This window comes from Bacillus rossius, chromosome 12 (genome assembly GCF_032445375.1).
Source record: "Bacillus rossius redtenbacheri isolate Brsri chromosome 12, Brsri_v3, whole genome shotgun sequence".
NCBI lineage: Eukaryota > Metazoa > Arthropoda > Insecta > Phasmatodea > Bacillidae > Bacillus > Bacillus rossius.
Window position 1 is genome coordinate 46,556,096 of NC_086339.1, and position 25,366 is coordinate 46,581,461.

General features: G+C 38.2%; 1 protein-coding gene across 1 annotated transcript in view; it reads right to left on the reverse strand.

Annotated features, from left to right (window-relative positions):
* LOC134537975 (uncharacterized) overlaps window positions 1-25,366 on the reverse strand; it is a 433,777-nt gene that overhangs the window by 388,267 nt on the left and 20,144 nt on the right. Inside the window, exons 3-5 of the mRNA XM_063378994.1 lie at window positions 11,037-12,409; window positions 8,618-8,767; window positions 4,983-5,033 (exon numbers count right to left, since the gene is read on the reverse strand). Coding sequence (XP_063235064.1) covers window positions 4,983-5,033; window positions 8,618-8,767; window positions 11,037-12,409 — 1,574 coding nt within the window. The remainder of the gene's footprint in view (window positions 1-4,982; window positions 5,034-8,617; window positions 8,768-11,036; window positions 12,410-25,366) is intronic.

A 25,366-nucleotide genomic window follows, 5' to 3' on the forward strand; every position in this document is an offset into this window, starting at 1 on the left:
TATTTAGTAGATATAATACTCAGTAGATTGTATTTTCTTGGTTACCAAGTTTTTGCAACTTATACTTCCTGTTTTGTGTGAGAACAAAATTTAAAAAAACTAACTACTTACAAAACCGAAACATTCACGTTTAAAATGTAGCATTACTTAACAGTACAGCAAAAAAAAATCATTTCTAGTGAAAAAAATATTTGACATAATAGACTGAAATTCACGAAACATTTTTTTTTTTTGTGTTTATTGGCATTTTTCTTGGCAAAATTTTCTTAATGTTATTGTTGACGTTTGAAAGATTTTCCACAAAGTATGAAAATTAAAATAAACTTCATAATTCCATTATAACCACGAAATATCATTAAAATAAAATAAAAAATCAGTATTGTGTAAACTTCATGACAAAGGAAACTATAAAATCTTCTACAAAATCCATAAAAGTGTATAATATCTCATTAATTCACAAGTTTTGAATCATTGTTTTGAGTCACACGGTGTGTATTTACAAGGTAAATGCTTATGATTAGGGGCTAAAACATCTGAATACATATTATACTGCAACAAGGTATACCCGAACTAGTGGTTTCTTCCCTGTGATTGGCGGCCGTCGGCGAGGGAAGACGTTGCCTCATTTGACCGAACCACCCAGGTCGCGTTTGCTTCCGCAGTGAATTACTGTGATTGGTGCTGTAACAGTCGTCATATAACCTTTAAGAAACTCTCCCAGTGATGAAACACAGACGATGCTACGTTGTTTTAAGTTCTAGCTAGTCTCGTAATGTTTTCGCGATATATGCCTGCTCCTACTCACGATATCACTGTCAAGTCTATTGTCAGCGCTCCTATTGGTCAGCGCCCTAGGTTCAACTTCTCAGACATTTGGGGATATTCACGTCAGGAAATATCATCCCTTTGGTTTCAGAACTGGTGTTGATTGGTCCTTCACCTCCATGTTCCAGAAGGCGAAGGAAAACCATTGCGGTATCTCGCTGATTGGAAATAAGGAGCGCCTAGACCTATCCCTCACCGCGCTCATAATTCAGCAACAATGACTCATAGTTAGGGGCATGTATTTAAAGACTATCTGAGATTAAAACACTGTAGCATCGTTTAGTTAGTTTCTTCCAGGAACTTATCTGATGCCAGCACACTCTTCGCAACAATTCAGCACTGAAGCAACGCGTCGTGAATGGCCAAGCCAAATAAGGCCACGTCTCACGCTGCAGACGGCCAGATCAAAAGGAAGAAACAGCTGTCACGAGCATACCATATAGCCGTCTTAAAGGAGTACAGGATTTTTTGACGTGATAACGTCTTATAAATCGATGAATGCCGGCTACACGCACGAAAAATTGTCACGTTCCGCCTGAGCCGAGCGTGCAAGAACCGGCCAACCACGGTGCGAGAAAATCTTCTATAATATCAAACAGATTAAGGCGGGCTTTTTAACTAATTTTTCGTGATTATATTTAAACAAATAATTTAAATTAAATTGGCAAAAACTGTAAATAATATTTGAAAATTAAAAATTATGCAATTTTTCATCAATGTTTTCTTATGGCGTTATCACGTAAAATTATCGTCCGTAAACCGACTTTACAGACAAACACCTTTTTTTTTATATGAAATCGATAAACATCATACGTTTCGCACGGGGTTTATGACTGAATCTTGGTGACTTCAAAATATGATACACTGGAACGCCCACTACGGCCACGGGTTAATAATAGCCACGTCCCCGCAAATCGTGCTCTGACGGCAGCCAGCGTCTCCCCTAGCAATGACGTCACCGCGCGGCAGCGAACGCTAAGGTGCGTAGTAGACACAGCTAGCGTTCAGCCACAAGCGAGCTAGCGACGAAAGGACGTGGTCGATTTGCTTCAAACCACTGTCAGTCTTTACGTTAGAATATAAACTACGTTTTGTAAAAATAATAATAATCCAATATTTCTTGCGTAATATTTGTTTTTACGCAAGCAGCGAGGAATAATGCCCAATCCAAAAGTGCAGGAATAGAAGAAGCAACGAGTGACACCCATTTCTAGCCGGCCAATAGACTTTCCGCGGCAGAGAGTTGTCTGCTCTCTGGATCCAGAGAGAAAGAAGCCCGGAGAAAAGCCAGGGAACCTGCCCAGGCGGCTGAGTGAGTGAGTGAGTGAGTGAGTGAGTGAGTGAGTGAGTGAGTGAGTGAGTGGAGCGCGCACGCCTAGAGCTGCAGTCTCCATCGGCCCGACCCAGCGATAACAAATCGAGTATTGAATACACGGACAAGAACAACCCAGAGCAATAAGAAGATCGCCACATCGCACTTTGGAACTTGAATAGACTTCACCAAAAAACATAGCGTTAGTTGCCCAGACTTCTAGTCACACCAATTTTTTCCGCAAAAACAAATGGCTGCCATGGCTGCCTCTACACATTGTCGTCAAGATAACCAGACAACCGTCACATATAGAGTTATTTATGCGTGAGTGGAAAGCCATATATAGAGTTATATATGCGTGAGTGGCCAGACATATATTTAGTTATATGTGTGAGGGGCCAACAATATATAGTAAATGGATGTGTGACCAGCTATATGTTGTTATATTATAAAGCTGAAGAGTTTGTTTGATTGTTTAAACGCGCTAATCTCAGGAACCACTAGTCCGATTTGAAAAAAATATTTCAGTGTTGGATAGTACATTTATCGAGGAAGGTTATAGGCTATAATCTATATTATATTATCAATAACATTAGGGATCCTTACTAAAAGTTCAATTTAGAATCAAATACGTTGGAGGGGGTAAGATACAACATGCAGTACACGTACGAAGTGTGTGTTGACAATGCCGCAGGCGCTAGAAGTTTATTTCCTATTGCCTATTAACATTGCTGCCACGCACTAGATGCCATATCATTCTTAATTTTCCCATACAAGTAAAAAAACACCCGTGTGATATTAACAACGAAGCAATCAGTACCCTCATAAGAGTTCAATTAGTATTTAAATACTTTTTATCACTTTGAATCGCAAACCTAAACTATTGTTTTTTTCCTCTCTCTGTGTTTAATTTGTTTTTACTGCCCTTTTTTTTAAGTATATATATATTACAGACTTGAAACTTCACAGTAATGTTCCTTATGTTACGCAGGATGACATTTTCCGAAAATTAGATCCCATGGGTGGTTAAAACCAGGCAACAGTGGGTACTTTGTCTGCATGAGAACAGGATTTTGCATTGTTCATGCCTTCTGCGTCTCCATGGCAACGGGCATAGCGCGGCAGTGGCGTACCTACAAGGAGGGGCATGTATAATGAGCGACGCAAGAGTGATCTGCCTGTAGACTGCCGTAGCGAAGTACGGGTACATCAGTTGTACGTTGCGTGCACGAGTCGGGAAACCATCGGTGCTATTCATTTTCTCTCCGGTACATTATACAGCATTGTAATAAATTTTCACTGAATTTTTTTTATTTACCATTACTGTAAATGGGAGATGTGGCTTAATTTTTTTCCATTAGTATAGCCATGCGAAGCCGGGTCGGGCAGCTAGTGTAGTTATATATGCGTGAGTAGACAGCCATATATAAAGTTATATATGCGTGAGTGGCCAGCCATAAATATAATTATATATATATGTGTGAGTGTTCAGACATATATAATCATATATGCGTGAGTGTCCAGATATATAACCTATAGAATTATATAAGCGTGAGTGGTTATAAAAATGATAAGTTACAACATTCCTGGCATATTATATGCACGTACGGATCAATGACACAGCCACACACACATTCAAGAAAAAATATTTTACTTGTTATTCGAACCAACAAAAAAAAACTTTTTAATGTGTATGTCCCGTTCCAGGTCCACACAGTTAAACTTGTCGACTTTATGAGTAGCTGAAATTTTAACAAAGTAAAAAAAATTACATATATTGCATAAATAGCTGGCAATGTTCCATTTTTAATGTTTTTGTTCAGTTGGATATGGAGAATTAAATGGAATAAAATTTTATCTTTTTAGGTGTATTATCAATTTTACTGGCTGCCTTGTGATATGGAATAGTTTCTTGCAGAAAAGAATTATTGAACCGTACTTGGCCTTTTAAAATCACAAGAATTTGTTTGGTTTTTAAAGGCTGAATAAAATCAAATAAGGTTTTCTGCGAGAATTTTAAACCATACCACGCAGTAGCAACCAGTTTTGCCTTTAAACGAAGTAAGTGATGCACGAATAGTTCACCTAAGTCACTAACAATTTTTATTCACTGCAAATTATACTCTACACTCCTTTAATAATATATATTGCATACGGCGACGTTTCTCGCTTTAAATATTACAAATATTTTCATAGCTATTTAAAATTCACGATCACAAATTTTCATGACAATCTGTAGTGGGGTTAGGAATCTGTATGGGGTTATAAATCTGTATGGGCCTGCGAGAAATTATTTGATATTTTTAGTACATTTAAAAAAACGGGGAATGTTATATTTCAAATTTAATTATTATGTTCTGCTTTATAGTCTTGAGTGAGTGAAATTTTGCAATCGATTTGAAACATTTTCACTGGAGCAGTTAGTGATGTAGGCACCGCCTGCGGAGTGTTGCGTTATGCATCCCGCAACACAGTACTGTTATGCTCGTAGCCTTATGCCGCGAATCCGGGGGCATTGCTAAACAAAACCAAAACCAAACAAATTTGTACCAAACAGACAAGAATTCGAGTTAATATTGCATATCCAGTTCTGAGCTATGTTCAGTGTTTCAGATCTCTAGCTCATCGAGAAGTTAGTTTAAATGCGATTGCCAAATTTCTACCAAAAAAAGCCAGCACACAAGAAACTTAATTAATCAAAACGTTCTAAATAACCATAGTAATTTGTTGTGCAAATTTACCGATAAGTCTCTTGTAGTATTACAAAATATAAACTATTTCTTGGCAACTGGTATTCCAAAGGAATCATTCATAAAAGTACAAAAAGGTTTCTCCGAGTACCTACCATGTATCGTCAGCAGCCCACTGTTCGCGTAGACAGCCAGCTCCAACTCGCCTGCGAACACATGAAGAATTCACTAGAAGTCCAACAAGACATGCTATTTTACTGAATAAACCAGGTCCTCAGACACAAAAATGGTGAAATAAGGTTACTTAACTTCACGGGTAGGCTAGAGTGTACATACAACAGCCTAAAGTCAAATGTGGCCTAATTTAACTTCTCAGTGCAAAATAATATTTTTTTCATGTTTGTTAATTTTATTCCCATTGGTATAGGCTAAGTTTTTATTAAGTGTTTGGCACAACACACTTAAGTCTTATGTATACTCTTTTCCAACTTCGTTCTGCTTCGTGCACAAAAACGTGAGACAAATCCCGATATGTTTGAATTTAAATCTGTAGTTGCAGTGTAATTCCTGTCAAATTTCGAATCCATAAATTTGTATTAAAGAATCAAACATTTTTTCAGCGCAGAGGCCCACATAAAATATTAATTCCTATGTCTTTCTATATCGGCTTTAAGGAGGAGAGATAGGTACAAATATTTGCATTGTAAAAACAAAATAAAGAATTAATTAGAACGTCTGAAGTTGAAAGAGAGTAATCATTCAAGTTTGTTATTTAATTCATGTTCGGGAATGAAAACAAATGTGGTAACTGTGACACTACAGTCAGCTATCTGTCAAAATATTTATGTGTGATCTAAGCTTCAACGGAGGAAAATTCTCCATATTAAACGGTATAAAACTCTCATGGCATAAAATCAACTGAAACCAATATGGAGTCTTCTGGCTGCTCTCTGTCCATTTTAATATGTTCTACCTGTATTAGATTACTACGTTTCTTAAGAATAATTATTCTAGTGCAGTATAAGTTTATTTTAACTTTGATATATAAGAAATATCTAATATTTAAAATATGTGTAATTTTGTTGTAAAATAATAAATTGGGGTAAAATCTACAGAATAAAATGACGACTTCAGTTTCGATACTCCAGTCCCAAGACTGCCGGTACCTCCGCCATTGCTACGCCCACTGCATGGTTCAAGAGGCTGCTTGTCCTAGTATCCTCATGCTGATGTAGTATGCAACTCGGAGCTCTTAGTTATATTATAGCTAGGAGTCAGTGACGAATATAGGTTATAATTTTTTTTTTTTGGGGGGGGGGAGGAATATGACATAACTTATTGTTATTTGCGCCATTTTCATTTTGTTGTATTTTAAGTGACTATCTTTCATTGATAAATGACGGGTTTTCAGGGATTTTAAGCAAAGTTTTGTGACGAAAAAATATAGTTGTTAGTATTATTTCTTGTAAGTTTTCAGTAATTTTTATAACTGAACTGAACTAACGCTTTATTATATTACAGCGCGCCTTTTTATAACAGGCACGTATTTAATATTTTATTATATTTGCGTTAATATTATTTTCTTCACACCAGTTACTATTTTACTAACTTAATGTGTTAACGTTTTTAATAATCATTTATTTTTCTCTCGTCCAAACACAATAATGTAAATTTTGTACCACGGAAAATAATGTTGATTTATTATTTTTTAACTATAAATACGGTGTCATGAAGTGAATATATTAAAAAAAATAAGTTTGCCTTTGTATGTAAAGTTTGCGAAACGAAGTCCAGATTTCTTGGTACACTAGCAAACTTGTCAATAACTTCTTCATCGCTTATTTAAATGTCTGTATGGGTCGAAAGCAATGCTAGTCCATTATGCCTACTTTCCGATGAAGTATTTCTTAAATAAGTCTTCAATCTTCTTAATCTTGAGAAGCTTCTTTCTATGGTTGCAACAGAAACAGGCAGAACTGCGAGTATTTTCTGTAGAATACAAAAGTTAGGGAAGAAAGTCTTGTTAAATTTTTATAGAGAACCGATGGCTGTTTTGAGAATATTTTCAGATTTTTCCTGACTGAAATTTTCATTCCACAACATAAATTCACTTTGCACGACCTCTTTGTGTGACAAATCATTTTTGCAGAAACTGAAAGCAGCTTCCGATGAATCGAACTCTGTTTTGGTGCAAAACTCTGGAAGGATGTGTTGTTAAGATTGAGTATCGTCGTGAGATTCAAAGCGTTCTTTCAGTGAATTACAAAAATCAAACAGAGAAAATGTTAACCTGTTTCGCATTTCCCGACTCTGTTTACTAAATGCGTCTCTGCCACGAGTCCTTCAGATAAACTGTGGCCCAATCATTGAAGCAGCAAAAAGCCAAGCGTTTAGAGATTCTACTCCATCACGAAATGAATCCGCGAATTTTTCAGGTCTCTCCTTAAAGCCCACAGGCATTCTTTTTATATAGTAAAATATGACATTATGCAACATGTCCATAAAGCCCTAGAAAAAAAAAGCATATTTTTGAGGGTCCATGACTCACTGTAAGGCTTAGAATAACGAAATCGTGGGTTTCGTTAGGCCTTTAGCCTTATGCCCAGTGCACATTATATACGATGCAATTTTGCAAATAAGTAAAGTAGTGCCTATTTTTAAGAATATGGTTTAAAAATTAATATTTGTCTATTACCACAAAAATTATCAAAATAAAAACTGATGTTACCAATCCACGCGGCGGAGACGTGGTGTCCATATTTACCCTCAAGGCTTTGTGAAAATAGCTGCAGACCAAGAAAATATGTTTTTGTAGTTCGTTCCCGGTTGTATAATTTTGTTTGGTTGGGAGTGGAGTCTTCACTGTGTAGTGTAAGTGTAAATGTTTTTGTATTATGCTCGGCATTTTCGTAGCGCTGAGTGTTCGCACTTTGTCTCGGAGCGGGTGAAAGAGCTTGGTTCGAGCTGCACCCGGAAGAATGCGATACCTGTAGCCTATGTTTATACTGGAAGAACATTATACTACAAGTGTCGTTTAACTTGTATGTCTGGACTGTATATAAAACTGGTTACTGCTAAGGTCGTTTCACATTCATTTTGACAGCATACTCCCTATGCCAAAAAAACATCCATTGACCAAAAGTGCGAAAACTGATATTTTGGCGACGAGACGCAAAATTTCTGAAAGTAAAGACACTTATGTGCTGTTGAAGGCATGCCTATTTTCCTTAAAATATTTGCACCTGCTAATATCGCTAGGCCTGCCAGGAAATGAATCCTAAATTACAAGCATAACATTAATGAGTCCCACCACTACTTGATTATGAACATTAAAAACAATTATGTAGTTTAAATAATTATTTATCAAATATTAAATATTCATTAGGCCTTTAACCAACACATCTAGTAGTTTGAAGTTTTCAAATATCAACCAAAATAATCTTCACTAATTTCTTTAATGTACTTCAGCTTGCCAATGGTTTTTAATGTAGTTATTTTCGTTTCCTTGATTTGTTTACATTTATATTTTCTGCAGAAGATAAATTAAAATTTTGATTATTTTTCTGAAGAAAAATTTTGTTGCTTGAGAAACTTTAGTCTAAGGAACATTTGGAAAGTTTTCTAATAAAAGTGACATTCAGCTTCAAACATGTTTGTATTAGAAATAAGCGTTTAATTTTTATTACAAGTGCTGCGTTGAAAAATAATAAAATACGTTAATAACTTAGGAATGTTCAGACGGTATTACTCTGATTCTATAAAAGAATATGGATGGCGGTAAATGGCTGACCTCTGAGTTGGCAGGCCTGGCGGTCGCGCGAGTGCCGCCTGGACGCCAGCGCGCGCCGCTGCTTGGTGCTGCCGCCTGGCGACGCGAACGTGAGGCAGCGGCGGGAGCGCGAGCGCCGCTCCACGAGCGCCACGGGACTAGCCGTCGAGCCTGCACACCGCCACAAACAAGCTGGCGTCAGGCGGGCCGCCCTGCACACCCGCGCAAACAAGTGTGAGCCAGTCGGGCCGCCCTGCACACCCGGGCAAACAAGTCTGCGCCAATCCAGCCGCTACTGCGCCCACTTCTTAAAGTGATAGCTTCCTAAATTACTGTGCGCTTATAATTTATTTTTAGCTTATCATTACGGATAAATGTATAACTAAATATTGGAAGTTTTTTGAATGTTTCTACTAATATAATAATGGTTTTTACATATGTGTTTTGAAATTTAGAAAACCTGTAAAAATAATGTAGTTTACTATTTACAAACAATTGATCAGAGTTATTTAACTAATTTAAATAAAAACCGCACGAAGAACAAAATATTATAAAAGCAAAATAATGTAGAAAATTCATAATTTAATACGTTAATCTACAGCCATAAAAATATATTTAGTAACACAAATATAATTTTTTTTATTGTTGTTTCTATCCATACTATTATAAAAATGTAAATTGAATGTGTTCGTCTGTTTGAGCATCACGCAAAAACTACTGAACCGATTTTGATGATATATTGTGTGTTTGAAAGCTAATTAATAGACATAAAAAATTGTTCTATGTGTTATCTCAATACGATAACGGGAGCCCTAGATAAAACAATAAAAAAAATTTTTTTTTCACAACCAAGCGCAATCAAAATAAGAGTTCAGTCATATTAAAAAGGGAGGGAGGGGGGGTCAGTTTTGAGTGGCCCTTGCAATAGTGCCACGCTGGTGGAGCTGTAATATGCTTTATACATTTAAACATTTTAAAATTAAAATAAAACAATTATTGGAAACAATAAATTCCTAAAACATTTTTGAGTTTCCGTTTGTTTCTAAGACAAACCTACTTTTTCGCTCCGATCTCAAAGAAATTTTGCGCACTTGGCCTTAGAAACACGTGGATTTCAGAAAACCACCCCCTAAGAAGAATTTTATTATTATTGATGAAATTTCGCCATTTCATTTCTGATGCATGTTGCGTAACAGCTTTTGTAACGACAGTGGCGCACCCTTGAGGAGGGGCACGTACAAGGAGCTATGCGGGAGTGTTCTACATGTGACTGCCGTACCGAAGCATGGGTAGTTCAGCTAGTTTCCTATACCAGTAACCAAACTGTTCGAGTTAAATGTCTGTAGGTTCAATAATATCTATGGGTTTAAAACAGGGAAAGTGTTAATTTACTACAATTAAACAAAAAATCGCGTCTTTGAAACCAAGTAAGCAAAATGTATATTAAAATTTAAAACAATTAATATTTATTTTTATATATTTTACCAATTTGAAAGATTTCGCTACGGAGAGGTGTAAAAGAGTTAAATTTGGTTTAAACGCTCGGCCACCATGATATTAGCAAACTCTTCATACTTCTAGAGGTATATATAAAATAAGATAACTTTTAAAATAGTAAATTTTTTACGAGTTCATTATTAAATAATGATATTTGCTTAGATAGCAAAATTAAAAATTTTGAAGAAAAAACTCCAAGAAGGATGTAAACATAATCGAAAAGGATGAATTTTTTTAAATCTCCAACTGAAAGAAGTAAGTAACGAAATATAAACATAAAAAGCTTTTAAAAAGGGTTGATTTGTCACGAAGTCTTTCATATAAACAACTAATTTTCACTTTTCTCTGTGCATCCTACCATTATTCACCTATTTGTTTCTCGTAGAGATAAACACAGCAATAATATCATGGTACTACACATATTCACCTACCTATTATTATAACGACAAAACAAAACAAAAATCCGTAGTGGCTGCCATTTACATTTCTGTTCCCAATTTCAGCGGTATAGAAAAGCTTTTATGTGTCTCGTAGAGATGAAACAATTTATATAAATTAAAGACTACATTTATTTACGTACACAATGCAATTTCACAAACTCATAAAGCTGCTAAAATTCTATTTAATTTTGGGGCAGGTCAAAGGTCCAGGTCATCCAAGATGGCCGCCGTGACATCACAATCAAATATGGCCGCTATGACATCGCAATGCAAGATGGCCGCCGTGACATCACAATCAAATATGGCCGCCGTGACATCGCAATCCAAGATGGCCGCTGTGACATCATAAACCAAGATGGCCGCCATGACATCGCAATCCAAGATGGCCGCCGTGACATCACAACCCAAGATGGCGGACATCGGTACCTGGCACCTCGGCCTGCAGCCCGGCGCCGGAGGAAGTGGGGAACGTGAGGTGTGGGTTAGTGAAAGGAAGGCCTCACCAGCGGGCGCGGCGCTGGCTGGCGAGGTGCAGGCCGCCCCCGTCAGCCGCGGCGTCTGCAGGAGACGCAGCGAGTGGGAGTTCCACGTCTCGTCGGAGGAGGACGGCGAGGACGGCGCCAGTGGCCGCACGCCCAGCGAGCCGGGCGCGTCCGGCTCGCCCTCGCTGGAGGGGCTCGGGATGCCCTTGGCCAGCGTGAGGCCGAGCCTGCCCCGGCCGGGGCGCTGCCGCCTCCGGAACCCGCCCTGCCGCCGCAGGCTGAAGGAGCGGCCCAGGCTGTCCGCGCTGCCTCCCCCGCCCCCCGCATGGTCCGAGTCGGCTCGTGAAACAACTGGACCGGTGGTTCCACCCGAGTCGTGCGCTTCTCTGTGATGTGGCCTCTGTGACGCACCTTCTTCGCTCGATGGTACCACAGGCATGCTCCTCCTCAACGAGTCTGAACTGCTCAGGTCACTCCGCCTCGGGATACTTTTGTCGCGTTGACTAGATCTGCTGGTGTTGAGCGCTCCTGTTTCCCGAGGACTTCTCAAACTAAACGCCAGGGTTCCATCGACGGTATCGTTCGCATTGCGTGGAGCACGAGAAGTAGTACCGGGGAGGTTACGCAAGTCAGAAGCCAGAGGTAGCGTCGAGTCCACGACGGGGAACTGGCTCAGGAACCTCGGGTCCGTTGCGTCGTGATGGACGCCCAAACTGTCTCTACCGGTCGTGATCGCACTCTCTTCTTCTTGGCGAGAAGGAAGCGCCGCCGACGTGTCTAGCGGTAGAGATGAAGAGGTAGCAAGGCTGTTCAGGTTTAACTTGGCCATGCTGTGCGTGAGCGCCGACACCTGCAGACTGCGGTCAGCTCGAGGCAGCACAGGCGCACTGCCACAGGCGTCCAGGGTCTTGCCGGGGGTGATGACCAGAGGGATGTCGTTGGAGTAGGACACGATGTTCCTCCTCCTCATCTTGGCGGGCACGTCGTCCCCGGGGCACTGCAGCAGGCTGGTGATCCTGCCGGTGAGGGTGTAGTACAGGGGGTTGTCGAGCCCGAGGCTGGGTGCCGGGGGGAGACTGCCCACGCTGCGGTGACTCGCGGAGAAGGTGTCCTCCAGGCGACGGCGGAGCGCGATCAAGCTCTTGGTGGTCCTCAGCGGGCAGGGGGAGTAGTCTATCTGCATGGTGGGTGGCTCGGGCTGCAGGGTGACCATGGACTGGTCGCCCGAGCCGGCGAGTGAGACCTCGCCCTGGGACAGGCGGGTCCTCTTGGGGCGGCGACAGCCGGGCGAGAAGTCCGAGTACTGGAGGATGGCTCTGCGGTCCAGGTTCCTCCGCGGGGTGGTCGCGGCGTCCTGCCCGTCTGCGGCGAGCCTCAGCGCTCGGCTCACGCGCCTGCAACCAAACAAGCATCGACTACAGCTCAGTTCAACACTTGCGATATTTGTGACGTTGATGCATGGGTTATTCTTGGCTTGATAAAACCAAACATTTCACACCACAATCCTTCCTGATACATATTTTTTTGGACTTTCATACCTAGGTTGAAGGATCTATATTGGTGCTCTTGAAACACGTGGAACATTTATTTATTATGGTTTAGGTTGTTCTGTATACGGATCATTGTATTGTTGGTACTGTAAAAAAGTGGAATTTTAAACGCGTGTAGGTAACAGCTGTATCACCACTGATGGTGTATTTTTACCCACATGAGTAAGTAAGTACCTATATTTTAACCTACACAGGTGTGTGTGTATATATATATACACACACACAGATATGTTGTAAAATAAAATTTAAAAGTAGATGTAATTTCACACAGGTTCGATGAATAATTTTACTAATTTAAGTGTAAATTTAAGTTGTTGGTATAACAACGCAGTGCATGCATGTGTAACGTGTCAGACTATTTCCCAAGGCTGTAGAAAGAAACCAAACTGTCCCTAAAGAAAAAACAATAAAATAACCTACCCTAACTAACACTCCGGTAAAAGATGTATTGGATGCAGAAAAAAAATGGGAATCAGTGTAAAGAAAACTACCGTTATTAGATTTACATAGTAAAACAATATCTTCAAAATCAAGGAAATCAAGAGAGCTCCACTCATGTAGCTGAACCGTCTGAAGATACAGAATCATTATGTTTAGTGTGTGAAGAAAATATCAGACCAATTGTTCCACGAGAAGAAGGGGTTATGTTTAATCGCTAACAAATGTGGTCTCCCAAAAAGTGTACACACAAGAGTAACTCACAGCTTTTCTTTTTTGTATGCCAATATTGTGAATCCGATTGCTCAGAATAAAGTGGTATATTTGAGTTAGGTATCTTTTTAAAAAATTTTGAATGTGTAATCAAAAATTATTTTTTTTTAATTTTAACAGAGACAAATATTGAACTATAGACTGTTAAAAAAAAGTTTAAAAATAGTTTTATGATAATTCTTTGACATAACAAATTATTATGCAATACATTTTATTGTAACTGATTAATTTACTTTGTAACAACAATCCCCTCGCGAAATAACAACTTGCCCCAACATTGGGGTAAGTTGTTACAGTAGTTGATTGGCTTTTGGGAGTGAAAATAAATATTTTAACTATGTGCTATTAATTTATAATAAATTTCAATAATATAATAAGGTCTAATAGGTCATTTGTAGTAACCCCATCTGTGAACACTTTACCAGGTAATTTAGTTTTAAATTTGTGACAACTAGCCCCTTTCTCCCCTACCCCCTTCTCACCCCTCTCTAAAGACAAATTACAATAAATGAAAATATCCAATACGTAATTTCCGATCATGTTGTTTTATCTTAGTTTCTTTCTTCTAGGTCTAACTAAATATGATGTATTCATTTTTGTTTTAAAAACATAACTACCCCTTCTACCCGCCTTAGGATTTTAGTTTCGCGAAATAATAAATTGTGGTTGGTATTTTTCGTAAGTTAATTATTAGTATCCAATATATTTTATTATTTTGATTATATTCTGGAATGTAATTATTTAGCTTAAGCCATATTAACCTCATTTACACCTCTTAGAAGTGTATTTTCACAAAATAGTAAAACTTTGTTCGGTAGTTTTCGAATTTTTCTTAATCGTAGCCAATATATTTGTTTATGCTTGATTAGACTCTGAGTTATAATTATTCATCTTAAAAACAATTTCAACTCTTTTTTACCCCGAGATGTTAAATTTTGCAAAATAATTAAATTGTTGTTTATAGTTATTATATTTATTATTGTTCTCAATATATTTTATTGTGCTTAACGAAATTTGGATATATAATTATTAATCTTAAAAACATATAGCCTATACCACTTTTTAACACCTTGGTTGAATTTTGCAAAATTATAAAATGTGGTTAGTAGTTCACAAACGCTTATTATTGGTAAAAAAAATATTTTGTTATGCTTGATTATTTGTGGAGATATAATTAATTCTACTTGAACAATTTTTATACTTTTTTCACTCCCTTAGAAGTGAAATTCTGCAATTATATATGTCATAGTTTTTTAAGTTAACCAAAGACGTTTCTAATACTAAAGTTTCATCAAATTCCGTCAAATAGTTTTTGATTGATGCTGAAATAACCAGACAAACTAAAACAAATTTTTATAACCACATTTTCGACTCCTCAATAATGGAAATAGCATTTCCAATGTTTTTTTTTATCATTTTATCCTATGTACAGACATTTCCCTTAAACAGTTATATTATTAGTATAGATAACAAGTCTCTCTCTCTGCTTATGTTTCTCTGTGTTTCTAATGTCTAAAATATACGGACTTCAACTGTCACTGGCAATAAGATACACATAACCCTAACGAATTTCAAAGCAAGATTGCGCCGTGGTGAGGTCTGTTCCTGCATTCATGACCTTTAGGGCTCAAAGAACAGTCCAGACATGTTTACTTAGTTTTCTATGATTTCCCTAAATCTCTCTCATAATGTTACCACTTATTTGACTTGTGTAGCAGAATAAATACATCTCCAATAATCTGATTACTAAGATAAAAAAAAGCTATATTCGTACAGTTAATATTATTCTTTTCTTTTTTCAATTCTATAAGAAGAACAAAAATTGGACATAAGTCTATTATCGTGAAGGAATCAGTTACAAATCCAACCAACCCATCCTACTTTAAATATCCTGGTTTATCTAAAATAATCCATTCAAGTGCTTTAATAGTTACTTATTGTAAAAAAAAATTGTCCACTCCGTGTTTATAATACTCTGCAAATGAATTCAATCAGTGGCTTGCGAGTAGGCTAATGATACCTAAACTAATATCACACGTTTTTAAAATAATTTTCATCAGTTATCAATGTTGAACATGAATCTAAATAAACTTAAATCCTAAAATGTATATCCCTATGATTAATAGTATTATTAAAAATTTTCATTTGAAAATTTAAAACGTTTGTTTAGTACTCTGCGATTCTCTACGTAATTTTATTCATGTCTGTAAGCATACAATGTTAGTTACTACAAAATATGTTAATGATGTAAATAGACGTTAAATTATCTTAAAAATAAAAAATAAAATGCTTCCAAAAATCTTTGAATTTTATAAAAAAAATTAAATTTTTTATGTAATAGATCTTTTGTGAGACATTTCATATTTTATAATTCAGGGTATAATGAATTACACTAAACATACGTTTCTAAAAGAAAAAAATAATTTCCGAAACAAAGTAGGCATATCGAATTTCGTTATAGTAAATTAGGAGTTACAGAAAACCTTTTATAAAAATAAGGTAAATATTTTATATTGTTTTTACGATTATTTTAATAGAGAAACGAATATATTACCTAAGTACCTTTTTTACAGTACTTTCTCTCTCTCTCTCTCTCTCTCTCTATATATATATATATATATATATATATATATATATATATATATATATATATATATATATATAGGGGAGGACGGGGCAAGTTGACGAGCGGGGCAAGACGACGAATGACTTAGTTCCACGTCATGTTATTAGATAGCACCACCTAACAGACACTACTAGCGCTCCACACTGGTGGGCACTAAAGAATCGCACAGTGAAGCCGCTGCCACCATTTAGTTGTTTGTTAGATGATGTTCGTACATTTGGTCTGACGTATTGTAATTTTCAAGAACTTCGAAGTAATATCTCATGGACAAACAGGTAAGATATTTGGTTATTCAATGCCACACATTATTACCTTAGACAATATACTTTTCTTTACCACTATATATTGTTCACCTTTTATATTTTTTCCTAGCGAAAAAATCCAATACTAATAACATTGCTGATCGGGGCAAGTTGACTGGGGCAAGATGACGACTCGTCATCTTGCCTCAAGTCCTTGTTTACAGTTGTTTTTTAATTGTTCATGCCCTACAGGCTTTCATTAAACAAAAATTCTAATTAAAAAGTATTTAGCCTACCTAATTGTATTTTCTTCCTAGGAAATGCCTATTCATGGTGGAAGATTTCGAGAAGTTTTCACTGAAGAGCAGCTAGAATATTTAAGGAACTACTCGACAGCAATGGATAACATGTTTTTTGGGATGACAAAGCAGCAATGTAGAAAACTTATGTTTTACTTTGCAGAATATAGTGGAATTTCGCATCCGTTCAATGTGGAGACCAGGATGGCAGGTGAGGATTGGTTGGCTAGTTTTATGAAAAAAATGTAAGTTCAGTTTTCGGAGACCAGAGGAAACATCCATTGCCAGAGCAATGGGCTTTAACAAGCCAAATGTTGACAAGTTTTTCTTAATTTTTAAATAAGTGCGGGAAAAACATAGATTTCTAGCTTCTGCCATTTACAATGCAGATGAATCTGCACTTTCCACTGTATCTAATAGGCTACCAAAGGTTATTTCACTCACAGGAAGTAAGAGTGTTTCCAAGATCGTTTCGGCAGAGAGAGGAAGAAATGTTACTATTATTTGTTGCATTAATGCTTGCGGATATTACCTGCCCCCTTTTTTGGTTTTCGCAAGAAAACGATGCGACCTGAACTTGTGGAAAGAGCCCCTCCGGGAACCGTTGGACATTGCAGTGATAATGGTTGGAGCAATGGAGAAATATTTGTGTTGTTTTTGAAACATTTCGAACTACAGTGTAACCAACCAGTGAATTTCACGTGCTGTTGCTTGTTGACAACCATAAAACACACGTAACACTGGAGGCTATAAACTTTTGCCGGGAAAATCACATCGTTATGGTCGGATTTCCACCCCACACTACCCATCGTCTTCAAATGCTGGATGTTTCCTTTTTTGGGCCATTAAAAACCTATTACAGTCAAGCTTGTGACAACTTAATGGTCACTAATCCAGGGCAAGCCATAACTGACAAAAAAAATTGGTGAGCTACTAAGCACTGCTTATTTAAAAGCAGCCACAGTCGGTAATGCAGTCAATGGGTTCCGAGAATGTGGAATTGAGCCTTATGATCCCCTTGTGTTTACTGAGCATGATTTAGCAGCAGCGAACCCCACCGATCATGATCTTGCTATGGAAAAAGCAGTTAATGAACATCAGGCAGAGAAAACTGAAGAACCAGGACCTTCAAGAAATGCTACTTCCATTGAGCCACGACCATTAAGAAATGCTACTCCCATTGAGCCAGGACTTTTAAGAAATGACATTTCCATTAAACCAGGATCTTCAAGAAATATTTCTCCGATTGAGCCAGGACCTTCAATAAATACTTCTCCCGCAGCTTCCATTGAGCCAGGACCTTCAAGAAATTCTACTCCCATTGAGCCAGGACTTTCAAGAAATGCTACTCTCATTAAGATAGGGCCTATAAGAAATGCTACTCCTGTTGAGCCAAAACTGTGCCGAAGTGTTTTCGATTTCAAACCATTGCCTAAAGAAAAATCATATGTGAGAAAAACGATAAGTCATAAGCAATGTGCAAGTGTCATCACAAGCTCACCCATGAAAGCGATACTGGTTCAGAGAAAAGCTCAGAGGATAGAACAAGAACGTTTGAAGCAATAATGACATGAGTCTCGAGATGCAAAAAAAGGAACTGTTACTAAGAAACTGAAGTTCGATTCTCGAGAAAAATCCAAGAAGCTCCAACTTTCGCCAGGCATGACTTCAGCTCAAATATCCGAAGTGCAGTGTCTTGTGTGTGATGAGATTTATGTCGACCCTCCATCAGAAGATTGGATCGAGTGTTGCAAATGCCTATGGTGGCATGAGGACTGCTCGAACTTTGAAGGAGGAAAATTTGTTTGCGATTATTGTTTATAAAAACACCAACTCTGAATTAGTTATGTAAGTTAACTATTAATTGTAATTTTCAACAAACCAAGCCTTTAATAATATGCCATATATGTAAAAAAAAGCATGTAACAATGTTAAATTAGTTAATTTACATTACTTTGCATTCTAAGAATAAATATGTTTAAACTTGTGCAGAAATGTCATCTTACCCCGTAGTCAAAGTCATCTTGCCCCGGTAACGGGGCAAGATGGCACATTTGCATTATATTTTTAAAAGGGCAGAATTTTGGAGATAATATAGAAATATAGATTTTTCCATGTAGTTACACCACGACAAAAGACTATTCTAATCGTGTGTGGAAAGAAGGAAATCGTATTTCCAAAATTAAAATTATAAAAAATGACGAACTCTTAACATCGCCAACTTGCCCCGTCCTCCCCTATATATATATATATATATATATATATATATATATATATATATATATATATAACAGACTCTGTATTGAATGATCCATTCCATCGTGGCTGTCAGAATGCAATAACCAATAATTTTTTTTATTAAACAATGTTCATAAATTACTAATTACAACGTTTAGTTAGAGTTGAGCAGTCATTAATAAGATTGGTTAAACGCTGTCTTAAGTAATATTTACCGAGGACAGATAAACTTTTTTTTTCATGAACAAAGCATCTTATCTTAAGTCTAAGACTCGAAGTATTTCTAAATTATATTGTTTACTGTTAGACACGTACAACCTTTAATTAAAACATCAATGTTTTGCGCGCTACTGCTGAAGAGATCGAGCAGACAATGCGCAGTTACGTGCTAACATGCAAATCGTTGACATCAGGTTCGAGATACGCTATGCACGGACTTTTCCTTAGCTTTGTTTTCACGACAACTACACTCCAAAGACTGCAAGAGATATTTCATTTATCGAACTCCTTACCATTGGCATATATTTAACTATGTTACGTAAATTATTTTAAAATGTTATTTTAATCAGTTATCCCCTTAATTTTTGAGTTTGGATTTGGTTTAATTAATTTTACATTTTTTTTAAATCGAAAATGTTAAAACCAGTTTTGAATACACGAATTAAAAAAAAAACAGAGTTATTGCTTACGTTTTGATAAATGATGATTTCTTACAAAATTAATGACAATTTTATGTATTAAGTTTATTTCATCCATCTAAACGTAAATTCTACTAATACGTATGCACGCACTTAAGTACGAACGCTAAGTGAAGGGTGTAAATCCCCCTTGAGTAAAAACCAAAACCAGTAAGGTAAGATGCCCATATATCGTCCCCCATTTGTTTTTTTGTTATAAAATCCAAAAAAAAATTGGCTGTAAAATTGTAGAAAAATTATGAACTGGTAGCTTGGTTACCTACCTATTACATATGTAAGCAAAAAGCATTTTAAGTGAAAGTGTAATAAAAAATAAACAAAAATAGAAAAAAGTTTCATTTTCGAAAATGGGGTCCTAATTCCGTCCCCCTATTTTTAAATGGTAAAAACCTAAAATACATTCGGAAGTCATCATAAAAAACTTATAAATGTTTTTTTACATATAAATGATATAATACATGCATTTATAAATTTTGTGCCATCAATATAACTTGCAAACCAAACATTGGAATTGAAATACAAATTATCTATTTTACAATAATTTGCAAAATGTCGTAGCTTAACATTTAAAAAAGGAAAGAAAGTAGAAAACATTAGTAGGGAGAGTAGGCTGGTTCTGGGCCAATGTAAACATAGAAATGTAAACACAGTGCCAGAACCACCCTGGGCGCCGCCATCTTGTTTCATGGGCGCCGCCATCTTGTCACGTGGGGACCACCATTGTTGTTGAAATCGGCTACCAGGGCGCGCCGGTAGGCCGCCATCTTAGTTCAGCCTTTAGTTACCGGAGCGCGCCACCATCGCTCCGAAGGCAGGAATTTTATACAAAAAAACCTGGGCGCTAGGTGGATTCGATCCCGGGGACGCACCAACATCGTGGCCACGAGGTGGACGCCTTGACCACTAGACCACAAGACCATATGAAGTATGGGGAATAAAATAACGAACATATGCCTTAAAGAAGCTATGCTTAAAAGAAGCTATGTCTTTAAATTCCGAAAAAAACAATGCTTAAATCACGAATATATATATATATATGTCTATAAAACCGCCCCCCACCCCCACCACTCCACAACCACCATATTGTTTAAAAAAATATGCTTAACCCGCCATGTTGTATTCGAAAATAAATAAAATACCGCTAAGTCTAAATTACGAAAAATAAATATGTATATAAACCCACACCCACCTCCACCCAAGTATGCCTAAAAGAAACCCCCGACATACTAGCTATGCCTAAACCGCTATGCTTAAAATACCTGCCATAATGTATGCTTAAACCGCCATGTTTAAATGACAAAAAATATGTTTAAAAGCCCCGCCACTCCACAACCGCCGCCATGTTGTATGCTTAAACCGCTAGGATGTATGTTTAAAGCAAACCCCCCACCATTATGCTTAACCGCCATGTCTTAAAAAATATGTCTATAAACCCCCTACCACTCCACAACCGTCATATCTAAATATGCTTAACTCGCCATGATGCATTCGAAAATAAACGTCTACAACCCCCCACTCCGAGTATGCTTAATCACCATATTGAAATTTCGAAAATAAATAAAATATCGCTATGCTTAAATTTAAAAAAAAAAATACAGTCATACTAGCTATGCCTAAACGGGTAACTTTCGAAAATAACCACCATGTTTAAAAGCCCCGCAATACCAGCTATGACTAAAACAAACATAACCTCAAAATCCCGCGCAGAGAGAGCGAGATGTAGCCTGCTGGAGCGTCACTCGTAAACTGCGCAATTATAATCCCCACATCACATTATAAGCATAATAATGTCTTTAAAAACAACAGTGTGTGTGTGCAACACGCCAAGTAATAAGCATAGTTACTATTACGTCGAGTAAAATAAGCATAGTTAAAATATATAATATTGCATAAACAATGTATAAACATATTTAAATGTAATAACATATTTACAAACACTTTGTAGTAAATGGCTCTCGGCCAATGTGATAAGCATTAATGTACGTCGAGTTACAAACGCTGTGCTGGAAACCTCGCTCGTGCGACCAGGAACGTGTTTACCGATGCGGCGCGTGGCCGGAGGGGGGAAGGTGACTGCAGATGACTTGTTGACAAAAAAGTGTTGACCGATGAGGCGCGTGGCCGGAGGGGGAAAACGAAATCTCCACTACAGATCTCGCCCGCGAACGCTCCAGGGGGCAAGGTGTTATGCCGGACACCGGCGGCGAGGCCGAAAACAAAAGCCGGAGGGGGAAACCTACCGGATAACATCACGGTAATTAACCCAAGTCTTTACGGAAACGGGAAAACCTTTCCACGACACTAGGAAACGGTAGCCACACTTTTTATGAATTTTATTCACTAAATAAGTATCGGGGTACGCAGTTACCTGAATCTCAGGACCATAAAATCCGCCCTTAATTTCATTACCATCCAAATCACTCAAATGAAACACACGTGGAAAATTATTCATAACTCTAACCACTCTGAAAACTTCGTGCGACCACGTGGGTTTGAATCCCTTCTCAAACACTGTCTTGCGTTTCGATATACGTACGTACGAACCCACGCGAGCCTTTAACCGTCTAGAATCTATTTTCTTAACATATCTGTAAACTGTTTGTAGCAAAGAGTTATCCCTCACAGCATTCGGAGCCATGCCTATAGTGCGGTGGAACCTATTATTGTAGACAGAAAGTAATTTCGGTAAAAGTGTAAGCCACTTATAATTTCCTTGCGCCGAGAACTCACGGTAAAGCATATCCTTTAAAGTCCTATTAAAACATTCTACAACAGACGCCTTGACTTCGCTATAACTAGAGTAATGATTAATTGCATACTTTTGCATTAAGGCTTGAAAATGTTTATTGTAAAATTCCACTCCAGCGTCGCTTTGAATATTCTTAAAACTTCCCGCCTCATTTAAAATACTCTTCATGGCCGCGGTGACTAATATTCCCGTCTTTCGTTTAACTGGAACCGCATAAGCACGTTTGCTATAAACATCTATAGCAGTAAGGATGTACTTGAAACTGCTATTTATCCTGCTGTACGGAATCATCTCCACCAAATCAATCTGTAATAAATCGCGAAGTCCATATGTCAACACAGATCTACGAGGAAAAATTCTGCGAACACCGCGATGCAGTTCATTAGAAATCCCACGTTGTGCAACACTCATTTTACGATATATCCAGCTTCCTTCAACTCTTCAAGAATAGATATCACCTCGTTGCTATGTCCGGTATGGCCAGCAGCTTGCGAAGCCATTAGTAATCTGAGGCGAGCAATAAGTTGGTTCGGGTTGTCCCAATAGATAAATTGCTTTGTGCGTTGTAAATCCAATGTTTTTTGTAACAAGCCACTTCCTCGCTGAGATGAGTCAATATTCGGAAACAATCCTTTAATGATATCAAACTTTGCATGCGTTTCGCTTTTATAACGTTTTGTCGTATGATCATTCCTTTTATAATAAGCATTTGTAATATCTAGTAAATGTCCGTATTGTTTTAAGGCAGAATCTGAGTAGGTGTGCGGCACTCGGCAAAACAATAATTCGAATATGCCGGGAGCAGGCTGTATCAATTCTTCGTTGACGTGAATTAAATTATTATCGTGAAAATATACTTCCGTATCCCCTAAGAACCAATGGTTGTTGCGTTTATAGAGACCGTAGGTCCCATCACCCGAGTGAAGGTTATAGCTCCGTACGTAAGACTGTAATTTACCCAATGAATCATTCATAACATTGCGACGTATACTAGTGTCAGAATCATAACCATCACTCATTACCGGTTCCGGCTTCACCTCTGAAGACTCTTGTTTCGGAACAATATCACGTTGCAGGATCACAAACGACTGTCCAAGACTATCCAAACGCGAATTAACAGACTTGAACATTTCCTGATTAATCGCATCCCTCTCCATTCGCGCTCGCTTAGCCAAAATATATTTGGCACGTATGTTCCGTATGACATGATCTAAAGCGTTTGCCTCGGCAGACATGACTGAAGATAACCATACAGCATTAAACCTTTTTATATACAAAATGTCTAAGTTTTAGGAGGCGGTCTCGGAGGTGTGGGCCGCTTAGCAACAGGCCTCGCAGTCGATGCAGAAACCAATCCATCAACACCATTCTTAACAACACCAATAGTACAGGCCAATTGAGAAACACGTTGCGAAATGTCAGCGCCACTAGCAGTAAGTTTCAATATCAGTTCCGCCAATATACCGTTTACCTTTTCTATAATCGTATTCTCAAATAGATCGAGTTTATTCTCCAACAAAGTAACATTCATATCACCCAACTTTGTTGGCAGTACCGACAGACGAGAATTGATTTGGTCCACAGACCGCTGCTCCTTCAACTCCATATTACTTAAAAACTCGATAATACCAACCTGCACATCCCGTACATTGACTAACGATGAATTGAGCTCCGTAAACCGACGCAACAGCTCCTCCGTCACCGTGCGAGTGATTACACTCGCGACAGAGTCGATATATTGTTTACTCGCACCATCCCCAGCATCTTTTGGCATACCCACACGCATTAAACGTTTTCCGCCCAAATCGCAATTCCCATCAAGATCGCGAGATATACACGAGTCAAGCTGACGTTTCAGAGGACCACCTCCAAACTTTGATACGCTGTAGGACATCCTTCAATGACTCGCAACAATAAAATGATCAAAACCACAACGATACCTGCCAAGAAGTAAAGGATAAACCTTTACGATAACAAGAAAACCATGTTCATTTTTCCAACACAAGAAGCACATATCCTTAAACGCGCGAAACTCCATATCACTGTTTACATGATCATCGTAGGCATGTCACAAATTAAGCATATCCATGCGGAAAAGCACGATAACATTCGCATTATCACGAAGCAAATGTTTAGGTATTCTGCCATAAGTTTGACCTAGGTAAAAACAATCAACATGTGCGTGTCGACCCATAGAAAAATACTGTTGTATGATTCCTTGTTTCTCACACATTATATCGTCAAACACAAACACTGAATTGGCCCTGGCCTCGCTAGGAGGTACCACATCAGCATTTTCTGTATACGGGAAAAATCCTAAACCTTCCACCGCTCTAAGAACCGTAGCCAGCCGTTTATACTTTGGTTGGTGCAGCGATTTTGAATATAGATACACATTCTCGAACCGAAGACCGTTCGGTTCCTCGAGTAAACTGAGTAGGACACACGTTTTTCCGCATTCGGACGGACCGACAATTAAACATCGTATTGTCGACGGTAATAAAGAACCATGCCGCGACTCGCGAGCACTGGCTTCATCAGCCTGTGTAAGCCGCACAGGCAGCGACTCGCGCTGTGGCACTACTTCCATTACGCAACTAAACAAAAAACTATAAAAACAGCGTACTTATACCAACTGGAATCAGTATAGTGTTATGCGTTGTACACGAAATAAGGTACAAAGAGGTGGAGGAATAATAAACTCTGTTATTAACAAGCTGCCAGTAGAAGTACATCTGCCAGGATATAATTTCTGCGGTCCGGGAACGAAACTCGCCAAGAGGCTAGCACGCGGCGATACAGGAGTCAACTCCCTTGACGAGGCGTGTCGTCTCCACGATATTAGCTATTCTAAAAGTAATAACCAAAGTGACAGACATATAGCCGACGGTTTATTAGCGAACCAAGCCGCACAAATAGCAAAAAATCCCGCAACGAAATTCGGTGAAAAGATTGCAGCGTGGGGAGTCAATAAGATAATGAGAGTAAAACGTAAGATTGGCGGCGGTGTTTCAACAAAGAAAAACCGCGCGAAAAAAGGCGGGCTACTACCTTTCATTTTCCCAGCGCTGGCAGCGCTAGGCAGCCTGATTGGCGGAGCGGCGGGTATAGCCAAGACCGTAAACAACGCACAGCACAATAGTAAAATGCGGGCGCTTGCAAAAAACGGTTCGGGCCTATACCTGCGTCCCTACCCAAAGTCAGGGGGAGGGGTCAAGCGGAGAAGAAGGAAGAGGGG